The sequence below is a fragment of the Frankliniella occidentalis genome, unplaced genomic scaffold (assembly GCF_000697945.3).
Source record: "Frankliniella occidentalis isolate FOCC.00 unplaced genomic scaffold, Focc_3.1 Scaffold245, whole genome shotgun sequence".
NCBI classification, from domain to species: Eukaryota; Metazoa; Arthropoda; class Insecta; order Thysanoptera; family Thripidae; genus Frankliniella; species Frankliniella occidentalis.
Window position 1 is genome coordinate 75500 of NW_026267371.1, and position 10883 is coordinate 86382.

General features: G+C 52.3%; 3 protein-coding genes across 4 annotated transcripts in view; all 3 read right to left on the minus strand.

Annotated features, from left to right (window-relative positions):
* Positions 1 to 1557, minus strand: part of LOC127750721 (ataxin-2 homolog) — an 11122-nt gene extending 9565 nt beyond the window's left edge. The window contains exon 1 of the mRNA XM_052273087.1: positions 1442 to 1557. Coding sequence (XP_052129047.1) covers positions 1442 to 1557 — 116 coding nt within the window. The remainder of the gene's footprint in view (positions 1 to 1441) is intronic.
* Positions 1009 to 3453, minus strand: LOC113208138 (uncharacterized). 2 transcript variants are annotated; one of them, XM_026425005.2, is made up of 4 exons: positions 3221 to 3453; positions 2775 to 3087; positions 2248 to 2499; positions 1009 to 2117 (listed from the first exon to the last, which is right to left on the minus strand). In XM_026425005.2, the coding sequence occupies exons 2-4, from the start codon at positions 2910 to 2912 to the stop codon at positions 2004 to 2006; spliced, it is 504 nt and encodes a 167-aa protein (XP_026280790.2). In that variant the 5' UTR covers positions 2913 to 3087; positions 3221 to 3453; the 3' UTR covers positions 1009 to 2003. The 2 variants fall into 2 exon arrangements, with proteins under 2 accessions (XP_026280790.2, XP_026280789.2); XM_026425004.2 differs by having other exon boundaries at positions 3207 to 3453.
* A 1312-nt stretch (positions 3454 to 4765) lies between these two features.
* On the minus strand, positions 4766 to 10877 carry LOC113208136 (mucin-5AC). The gene is made up of 8 exons (XM_026425003.2): positions 8622 to 10877; positions 8190 to 8542; positions 7585 to 7885; positions 7435 to 7502; positions 7092 to 7357; positions 6869 to 6999; positions 6614 to 6784; positions 4766 to 6534 (listed from the first exon to the last, which is right to left on the minus strand). Exons 1-8 carry the CDS (start codon positions 10356 to 10358, stop codon positions 6376 to 6378), a joined length of 3186 nt encoding a protein of 1061 aa, XP_026280788.1. The 5' UTR covers positions 10359 to 10877; the 3' UTR covers positions 4766 to 6375.
* Positions 10878 to 10883: the final 6 nt, after the last annotated feature.

Sequence of the window (10883 nt, forward strand, 5' to 3'; positions counted from 1 at the left end):
ACCAACCACGCCACCGAGTACTGGCCATGCGTCCGGTTCCGCCGTGCGTCGTGGGGCGGCTCCGGTCTCTTTCAGCTTCCAAGCCGACACGCGCCCCAACCCAGCGTCCGCCTCGACTGACGGGCCAGCGCGCAGAGAGCTGACCGGTCGTCAGTAACGTGGGAGACGCTCATCTCTGCGTGCGCGAGCCGCGGGGTGGTTTCAGTTTGCTCGGCAGACGGCACAGAGTCCACTGTGGCAAGAAATCTTTTCTGAATTACTCGAGATTATTTTGATGATACCAACGGCCAGGGCGTGCGCCAAGGTGGGCACCAAACGCCCTATAAAGGGGGTCTCAAGGGACTCGAGGTCTCGTGGGTTCCCGAAGTACAAATTCTCATTACGAATAGTAATCGCTTAAGTCTACTACAACACAGTTCTGATTCGCTATGAAATTCAAGGTTTATTGGTCGATTCTCAGGGATTACGCCCCATGCTTCCCATGCTACTTCGGAGGTAATATTGTAGCTCGGGGATATGACTTGTTCAGATGTGTAGGTCACCGTTGGTGGAAGTGATGAGGAGTTTACTGTGACTAAATGCACCGTTAATATACGACCAGCCCCTTCAGGTTGCAGGTTTCACAATTAAATGACACTGAGTCATTAATATATTGGCGGTCGCCTCCAGCAGTGTGATGCACCGCGAGTAGGTCGCCCGCTCGTCACCGTGGACGATGGGTTGCCGCCCTCTGCAATCGGCGGCGGCCGACCCTCAGTGTCGTCCCGCCAGTGGGGCTCGGCTGGCAGGCGCCGGGCGGGCCGTCCCGCTCGACAGCACTGCTGTGCGGGTCAGCCTACCCACACGGCGCTTGCGGCCGCCCGCTTAGTGCGCTTAGCTCGCTTAGCTCGCTTCGTGGTGTTGCACCCGGCAAGCACGCGGAAATCTCTAGCATTCGGAGGCGGAGGACGATATCTGGATTCGTCACGCCTCGGTACGAAGTACAAATAAAACACTTGGTAATAATAATATTGTCAAGTTTCACTTTATTTTATATGCCGTTCTAGTTGGTTAAATCAAATGTCTTTATCGAATGACGCGAGTCTTCTCGCTGCCGCAGGGTGGCGGTGGCACAGCCGCTGCTCGCCGCCCCTAGACCTGTCCCTCTTCCACAACGTCACACTCGTCGCAGAGCACCTCGGCTCCGGGCAGCACCCGCCGCAGCTCGGCGCGCTGCTGGCTGCAGGTGGCTGGCTGGTGCCTGCAGAACCACCTCCACAGCACGAGCTTCCTGAGCGCCCGCACCCCGCACTGCTCCAGCAGCGAGTGCAGGTCGCCGCAGGGGCAGCTGATGGGCCACTCGTCATCGTATCCCTCCGCCGTGCCCACTTTCAGCTCCAGCTCCTCCAGCGTGCCGCCGTGCGCCCGCAGCAGGGACTGTGTCGTGGCACGGGGGATGTACCACAGCTTGAGCCACTGCAGGCCGGCGTGTCCCGGCGGGAGCGCGGGCAGCTGGGGGGGCTCGGGGTACAGGACGACGTCGTCACTCAACACGTCCAGCCTCCTTAGCCGCGGCATGGCGTGCACCGCGAGCAGGTGGGCCCCGCGGGGGCTGCACACACTCACAAGGAGGCTTAGGCAAGTGTAAATTCCCGATCTTGTCTAAACTCGGTATATTTGTTTCTTATCTATATTGATGACGACTGGCGGTAGTAGTTTTTCCTGAGAGTCAATTTCTGGGGTACTTTAGGGGAGCAAATAATGGAAAAAATGTTGAATTTGGGCCAAAAATGACGGAAGGAGGTCTCAAATCGAAAAGTGGTAGAGGAACTACCCCCCCAAAACCACTCATTTTGAGTCGGACTTCCACTTAAAATTTGTAGAAAAGTAGAAATTTGTATTTTTCGAAATTATACGCTTTTATAGGGAGTTTCGACATATGACTCTCAGGAAAAAAAATGGTCGGCATTCGTCACCTACATAGATAAGAAGCAAATATACCGAGTTTGGGCACGATCGGGAATTTACACTTGCCTAAGTCCCCTTGTCAGCCGCTCCAGGGTGGGCGCGGCGCGCTGCAGCAGCCGGAGGCTCCAGGCGGGGTCCATGTGACACCACACATTGACCAGCCGTGTCACCTGCGGGGGAACAGAGTCACTCTCAGGGCGGCCGATAACTTGCGGGACTGTCTGTAGTGTGCCAGTGTACCGGGCCGCTCCCCGCAGCCTCGTGCGGGGCCGTGAGGCTCGAGGTCCGGCGCACACTCACCCCTGGCGCGTCCCGCAAGGCGGCGGCCTTCTCCTGCTGCTTTTCGTTGCGTCCATAGTGGCTCATATCGTTTACATCCAACTCCCGAGGGGGCAGCGCCTCGGCAGGTGGTGGGTCACGGGCGGCAAGGAGGGCTGCAGGAGGTGAGGGTGCAGCTGCAGGAGGTGTGGGTGCAGCTGCAGGAGGTGAGGGTGCAGCTGCAGGAGGTGTGGGTGCAGCTGCAGGTGGTGGGTCCCGTGCAGCAGCTCGGTCCTGCACAACAACACTGAGTAGTACACGGAGGCACAAAGCAGGTCTGACGCCATTGCGTGCGAACGGTATAGTTAAGCCGTGCTCATGGACGGGCTGGATTGCTCTAGGTTCAGATACTAGCTAAAATTAGAAATTTGACTGACTCCCTCCAATGACTTCAGCACCAAGAAGTTAGTGACGAGTCCCCCCGGAGGACCGTTTAAGTCCTGCGGGGAACGGGTCAGAACGAGTGTAACGAACGAGTGATTCCAGAGCTTTTACCCCTTGCCACTCACCCGGCGGCACGTCGCACAGCTGCTGTCCGGCAGCCGCTGCAGGCACTGCAGGCAGGCCGTGTGCCCACACAGCAGGACCTGGGGCACCCGTTCGGCGCCGTCGAAGCGCTCGGTGCAGGTGTTGCACTCCAGGTCCATGCTGCTAGCGCGGAGCTGCAAAGAGGCCGGCCCGGGTAGCGCCGCGACTGGAGTGGGAGTGTCTCTGTAGCGCGGAGTAGCGCGGGACAAGCACAGCTGTGCGGCGATGACGTCACGGCGACTCCTCCTTTTTCACCGGTATTCCCGCCAAGGTCGTTATCTGACACTTTGGTTCCTGACGAACATTGGAAGCAAATTCTTTAAGAGACATTGCCCACTTCAGCCCTCCGCAGCCCGCGAGTAGCGGGGACTGGTGCACTGCGCTACAGAAGCGACAGGCGGTCCTTGACTCACTTGTTGGTCCTAACCTTTCCGTCGTCTTGCGGCTCGCTCGCGTCCACAAGCCGGCTCGCCCAGCGCCGCGAGTGCGACTGCAGAGACGCGTCTGCCTTTGGCAGAGGGGCTTGGAGTTCACTGGGGCTCCGCTGGGCTACGCGTTGCATCCAGTTGCATCGGCCGAGCGGAAACGGACCTTTCTGAACTGGAACTTGAACTGAACGAACTGAGTGTTGACTCTAGCACTCAACCCAAACTGCATGAGTCCGCCGCCAGAGGGCAGGCGATCCGCACCAACCCGCACCGCAGCCGGCTCGTTCCGCGGGAATCCATATGATTTTTAATACGGACCTTGTTTGTGGCCACAACTTTGCGGCCGCAACGCGCGCCCCAAAAATCACCATACGGACCGACTATAGGTATAGGTATCGATCTAGGCTAGGCTGTACGGAGGCCAGCCACAACGCACCACAACGATGCCACGACCTCTCTTATGAACCAACCTTCGCCCTACGGCCGTGTCCGCCGGGTTGCCTACCGCGCAGGGGTCCACCCACAACTCGTCTCAACTGCCCCAAGCCCGTAATAAGAAGTATAGTGGATGTTGGCTTCTTTTGGCTGAACTCGTGACCCTAACTAACTCATGGCGCTATTAAGACCTAGAATCTGGCTGTAAAGGAGCTCCATGACCTGTGGTGGGTCAGTACAGTTCAACTAACGTACGCGTTAACCGTCTCACAAACCCCGGGAGTATGTTCTGACCACTGTTGTTCGGCTGATCAATTTACGAACTCAGAAGTCGTCCTGCGGGGTGTGAGAAGTACTAAGTACTCCCCCATTTTATTTATGTCTGGGTTTGGGGGGGGGGGCGTGAGCATTTACGACGCCATAGTAAGTACGGATAAAGTTGCCTGTGGCCGGCCGTGTCGGTTGTAGCTACAACTAACTGTTGCTGTACAAACAGGGACGTAGCAACAATATTGGGGCTACCAACTTGTCTGTTGGCATTCCAAGTGTGGAAACGCACCAATTATTTACTCCCAGCTTTTACGTATGATTTTCTTGAGCTAATGAAGGCCCGTTAGTTAAGTTTTAGTACTCAACGGACGGCGCTGCCAGTGCCCGTGGGGCTGCCTAACCCATGAGCTCTCAGGCGTTCTGTGTCTTCCCTTGGGTTCCTTCGTGTCGGATCCGAAAGGTGGCGCCACCTGTGTAACCTGCTGCCACCTGCCACCTGCCGCTTGTCGCTACTCCGAGCTCCGGCGCGACTTCGGTCGGGGAAGGGTCGACCAATATTGAACTATATATATACTTCGGCTCGGTCTGTATTTGATGTCGACGGCCATAACGTATGGAAAACACACTAAAATATGGGTGACTGTGAGGAACCAGATGTTTAAAAATCTTATAACAGCACCATGATTGCTGTCTTCTGCTCTGCTAGGGTTTACCAATGTTGGTCTTCCCTTAGTCTTTCCCCAAAGTTTTAGGAGAAGAGTATGTGAATTGTTTCATTTTCTGGCTAAAGCATTTTCAACACCATGTGATATGTGATATTAATAGGTACAAGGCGGATGTTTTCAGTTGTTAAAAATATATTTATCACTTAACTTTACATAGACTTTGTGACAGTAAGATAATATTTTATAGTCGTCAAAGAGTAGTATTTTGCTGTCTTTAAGAAAATTACAGGACAAATATTTAATTTTGCAAATTGCACCAAAAAGAATAAAATATGCTAGGCAGATCTAACTTATAATGAAGAAAGTAGGTATGAAATATGAATATTCAGGTCCAGGTCTCGAGACGAATTCATCTCTGTGACAGATTGGCCAGTTTGGAAATAAAAGACCCATTTCTGATCTATAATAGTTTTGTAGAAAAAGTAGTTACGTCAACTCTAGCTCATTTAATATCTTCTTCCAAATATCAGTACTATGAAGAAATAAAAAGCCATAATTGGAGATAGAGAAACATACAGGAAACTCTAGTAATTTCAGATTAAGGACTCAAAACATTTTAAAATTTGTAAATATTAATGTTATCAACAGAAAATCTGTCAAATTTACCCTGTGAAATATCATATGGAACAACATTTATAAATTTATAATAGTAAGGGAAAGTAAGTATCTATATGTCTGAAAGTCACATTTGCAACCTGTTGGTCATATACCAAATTCAATGATAAAAGCTCAAAATTAATTCTTTGAACTTACAAAGATTCAAGGCTCAAAAGTTATCCATAGTTGGCTGTTTGACTAGAGTACATACAACAGGCCCAAATTATGGTATGTTTCATTTAAACTAGTGCAATTAAGGAATGCTGGCCTCACAAGTTGATAATTAATGACAGAGTAGTATAAGATATATATATATAAATGCAAATGCACCATCAGAAAACAGTATTTTACAAAACCAATCACAAATAGTTACCATTAGATCCCCTCTGACATATTTCCGAGGACAAGTAGTGTAGAGTCGTATGTACATTCAACTTTGAGTCTCAGAGGCTCACATTGTCGCTCTGAAGTTCTAATCATGGTACACAGACCTCCGTTTTCTCTTATTTCTTAAACATTATGGCATTCAATAAATTGTTTGAGCAAACCACAGAAATGCACAGGAAATAACAACAACAAAATTAAAATAAAAGAAACAGTAACTTAACATTATAATCACTTTGCCAAGGCTTATGGTTTTCAACTGCTACAAAAAGTTCATTGGCTCCCCTCTCATTATAAGTAAAATGGTAAAAACTTGTACCACTGTAAACACTTCCTAACTTCAAAACCAAAAAAGAATTAAAAACAAAAATAGATTGAATCTGGTCCATAAATACTTTCATTTTTCTTATCATACATTCAGTTCAATAGATTATGAAACTAGAAACAGGAACCATATCAAATTGGTATCTGCTACAATTTGGAATCAGCATAGCTCTAATCTCTCATTTTATCAGTTATAATTTTGAAGGGTTGTAAAAGAAATACAGTGCAGTACCTAATTAATTTTATATGGAAAATAGTAGTTCTTAACTTGAAGAGTTGGTCTTTTGGCTGGTTGGGTGAAGGAGTCTGTCTTCACCACTCGTGGAATGTTTATGAGTCAAGAATCACATTTCAGTCATGGTGAGCCCACCATCAGTACATACTGTAGTTTGTTACTGACAATGAGCTCAGGCGTAATCTCAGAAATTGGTGTCATAATCAGATCTTCTTCGAGAATAACCAGAATGAGTAGAACCATTGTTGCCGTAATATGCATTGTAGTAATAGCCATTCCATTCGGACCGCCAACTATCATACAAATTGGACATAGAATTCTCTTGAATGGAACCAGATGAACGCTAAAATTAAACAAATGAGTCATTAGATGTTTACCTTGAACAAAAAAAACTTTAATAAAATTAAACATTAATGGCTTACTTTTTTAGGAGGCTTGTCGTATGATCGGTCATTCCAAACGTCCTCCATATTGTACAGGTCATCAGCACCATAATTTTCTAATCCGCCCATGTGATTTTTATTTAACTCATTAAGCATGTCCTCCGTGAGAGGAGTTGGTTGTTTCTTTGAATTTTTGTGGCGATTCACAAGCTGAAAGAGACCAATAAAAAGTTCATAAAATGTACACAAAACAAAAACGTTCAAAATGTATAGTAAAAGTAAACAAAAACATACCACAGTGACACCAAATATAATCACAAAAAGTAATGATGCTAAGCCAATGACAATGCCAGCAATTGCCCACTGTGGCAAGAAAACGTCATCATCTGCATAGCCTACAGTTGGTATAATTTGTGGAGGAACAACTACAAGGGTAAAAAGAAAATTATTGAATTGTAATTAAAATTAAAAACAGTTGATGTTTCTAGATTGATGTATGAACAAAACAATATAGTACCAATGAAATCCGTATAGGTAGGGTCTAATATAAAGTTTCCAAGCTTCTTGAAAGCTGACTTTCGGTCAGTGGCAGCAGCAGGAGTCACATCTGAGCCATCATCCCAGTCACTATCGGCTTCTTCAGCGAGTGACAAGTTGCTGCTGTTGACTGACGGCAATTGTCCTTGCAATGCCTCATGGAAAAGCTGTTTAATTTCACGAGTATCCACTTCATCACCAATGTCAGTCAACTCAACGAAATAGTCAACCAAAATACTGCCCTCACTGAAAATAAAATGTTATTTCTTAATAAACCAAAAAAGGACAAATAAATTTTTGAAACATGTCGGATGGCCACTAACCTGAATGCTTCAATACGGATCTTTTTATACCAGCGACTTAGTTCAGAGTTGCTGTAGACAGCGTCCAGCTGGTAAAAGAAAAAAATTATCTTTAGAAAATGAGAAAAAATAATTATGGTATATGATTGTTGGTTTGGTGCCGACGAATACCTCATCATAGACATCATTAGCAAGATCTTGCCATTCCTTTGTATTGTGGTCCAAGAGCTCAGGCACCCATTTAGCCCCACCCACAAGCTTGATAGTGGCTGCCAAATCACATGATTCCATACAAAGACCAGGAGTGGTTGGTCGAGGGGTTGTTGTGGTGGTCGTGGTTGTCGTCGTGGTGGTCGTGGTAGTGGTTGACGTGGTAGCGTTGGCAGCCAGTTGCCTGGCCCTTTCGAGTAGAACCTCAGGCGACACCGGGGTCGTGGAAGGGGTTGGCCAACCAGTAAAGACGGTGGTTGCCCTGTAAAATAATACTGCAATGTTAGGTTTTGACACAACAAAGCGATCGTGCATACTACACCACCACGTGCCGTAGAGAGGGGTTGGGGTACAAAATATCATGCCCATGCACCCCTCAAGAGATTCAAAACAACCATGGGGACTTTTACGGATCCATGATTTTTATACCCATGGGGTACAAATATCTTGGACCTCCTTGGCTGGTCCAAAACCTTCTCAGGGACCATGATATTTGTATCTCCTGTCCTGTAGAGCGTGTTGTATGTACACGACCCCTAAGCTCTGCAGTCGGGAGGCAGACGAACCTGGTCGGCGCGCCCTTCCTGATGGTGGGCGTAGCCGGAGTGGCGGCTGGCTTAGGCGACGTCGTCTTGATGAGGGGCTTGCGAGTCCCCGATCCAGGGCGACTAGGGAATACCAGCTTGGGCGCCGAAGAGGGAGACGCATCTGACGGCGAGGCTGTCGTTGAGGGGTCGCCGTCCCCGGAAGTCGTGGCGTTGAAGCCCGCCGGCAGGAGACTGCTCGAGACGTGGGCCACATTGACTTTCGAGAGGATGGCCTCGAGAGCAGAGGAGGGCGACTGGGTCTTCTCGGTGGAGCTGGGCGCCCCGGTACTGAGCTTGAATCCCGGCGGGAGGAACGCACTGATGTCCACCTCCTGAAACATCCATCATTCACGGTGAATATCTATGTTCACTGATACATTTGACTCTAGCGTACTTACTCATCGGACCTACCTTGGTGATGGCCAGCTTCTTCTCGGTCGTCTCCTGAGGGGCGACTGTGGTGGTACCAAGTGCCGGCTTGTAGCCCTTAGGGAGAAGGGCGGACGGATCCTCGAACTTGACTTTACTGAGGATCGCCTCCAGCCCGGACGACTTCTTGACAGTGGCCGAGGTGGTGGAGGTACCGGCAGAAGAGGCCGACGCCGTTGTCGGCTCCTGGGTAGTGGTGACTGGCGGCCTGTAGCCCTTTGGCAGCAGGGCACTCGCGTCCTCGAACTTGATCTTGCTGAGGAGGGCCTCCAGACCAACGGCCTTGACGGCGGGCTTGCTGGTCGACGCTGCCGTGGTGCTGGTTGTGGTCGGAGGCGCCTCACTCGTTGTCGTGCTCGGCGGCGGCTTGTAGCCCTTGGGCAACAGCGCACTCACGTCCTCGAACTTGATCTGGCCGAGCAACGCCTCGAGGCTCTTGGCCCGCTCGGTGGACGGGGCGGTGCTCGTCGATGTTGTGGCCGAGGGCGGGATCTGCTCCGATTCGGTGTCGTTGGTGAGCTTGTAGCCCGGGGGGAGCAGGTCCTCGAACCGGAAGGGTTTGTTTGTCTTGGGCCCAGGTGTGGTGGTGGTGGTCGTTGTCGTCGTCCTGGGCTTCGCATTGCGCGGTTTGAACCCGGCGGGCAGCAGGCTGGCGCTCAGGTCGTCAAACTTGATTGTGTCAAAGATCGACTCGAGATTCTTGTTCTTGGGTTTGGCCGTGGTGGTCGGCACGTTATTGCCGTACGGCTTGAGGGAGGTGAGCGCGGGGTGCGGCCGGGGCGTGGTGGCCCGGCGGTTGGACGGGTTGAACTTCTTAATGACCACGGGCACGGTGGGCAGTTTCGGAGGAGTTGTTGTGGCTGGGGGCGTCGTGGTAGGTGGCTCCGTCGTCGATGTCGTGGTTGTTGTGGTGGTTGTGGTGGTGGTGGTGGAGGTGGTCGAAGACGTGGACGTAGAGCTGGTCCCAGGCGCTGAGGTAGTGGTGGTGGAGGGTGGCATCACGTCAGGTAGGACGTCAACAGCGATCTTCGAGTCCCGGAAGCTCCCGGAAAGGAATCCGCTGGACAGCTCGGATTGCACTCGGTCTAACTTGTCGATGATGCTCTCCGTGGAGATACCCTTCGGGGGCTGCTTCGGCGCGCCGGTCTCGGACGAGGAGGGCGCGCTGGCCGGCGGTGCGCTGGCCGAGGATGTGGAGGAGCTAGAGGAGCTGGAGGAGGTCGAGGACGTCGACGTGGTGGTCTCGCCCTCACCCGTGTGCTGCTGGAGCGACTGCAGCGGGTGCTCGTCCTGAGTGACGGCGCTGTGCGGGATGAAGCGAGCCCCGGAGACGCTACGACTCGTCTGCACCGACGCCACGATGACCCAGCTCTCGGTGGCGTTGGGGGGCTCCGCGTCGGTCCTGCGCTCCTCCGTGTTGGGCGGTGCACCGATCTGAGCGTGCCCGTGCGGCTCTTCCTTATGGTTAGGGGGGAGCGTGGTCACGGTGTCGTGCGTCACACTCTTGGTCGTCACCACGGACACCACCATCTCGTCCTTGACCGCCTCCTTGGAGTCCTTGCCGGCCTCCTTGACGGGCTTCTTCCCCTGCTTCTTGGACACGCTCACCGTCACTCCCCCGACCTTGTCGTCTCGGTGGGCGGGGTCCGCGTCGATGGAGGCGCTGTCCACGAAGCCCTTGAAGTTGTCGTCCTGGACGAGCGCGTGCTGCGGACTCATGGCCACCACGTCGTAGCCCTCCTTGTGGGACTGCGCTGGAGGGGCGCCGTGAGTCGGGCCAACCACGCCGTAATCCGCGCGGGCCGTGTGGTCGTCCAGGGCGGTGCTGGCCGTCGAGCGGAAGGACGTGGACTCGACGTAGGGGTGACCGCTGTCGACATCGTCCACCTCCTCGCCTTCCAAGTCACCCTCGAGCTCGCCGTCCTCGTACTCGTACTCCTCTTCCTCGTCCGGCTGGGGCGTGGTAGACGACCGGAAGGTGTTGAAACTCGGCCCGGGGTGGTGCGCCCGGATACCCGCAGAGGGCACCGCCGGGCGGGGCACCTCCGTTGTCGCGGGCGACGCGGTCACGCGCCTCGTCGTGGTCGTCGGCGGCGGGCGTGTGGGTCTCGTGGGCCTGGTGGGCCGCGCCGTCGGCCTCCTGGCTGGAGCAGGTGAGGCCGAGAAGCTGGCGTTGTGGTCCGTGTCCTGCTCGGCCGACTCGGGGAACGGCTCGGCGGTGGCGGGCCGGGGTCTACCCCGGAT

Coding starts and splice junctions, on each gene's coding strand:
- LOC113208138 (XM_026425005.2), bottom strand. CDS start 2,912: ATGGACCTGGAGTGCAACACCTGCACCGAGCGCTTCGACGGCGCCGAA. Junction 2,500..2,774: donor GCTGTGCGACGTGCCGCCGG/GTGAGTGGCAAG, acceptor GTTGTTGTGCAG/GACCGAGCTGCTGCACGGGA. Junction 2,118..2,247: donor CCTTGCGGGACGCGCCAGGG/GTGAGTGTGCGC, acceptor GTTCCCCCGCAG/GTGACACGGCTGGTCAATGT.
- LOC113208136 (XM_026425003.2), bottom strand. CDS start 10,358: ATGAGTCCGCAGCACGCGCTCGTCCAGGACGACAACTTCAAGGGCTTC. Junction 7,886..8,189: donor AGGAAGGGCGCGCCGACCAG/GTTCGTCTGCCT, acceptor ATTATTTTACAG/GGCAACCACCGTCTTTACTG. Junction 7,000..7,091: donor TACCTATACGGATTTCATTG/GTACTATATTGT, acceptor TTACCCTTGTAG/TTGTTCCTCCACAAATTATA.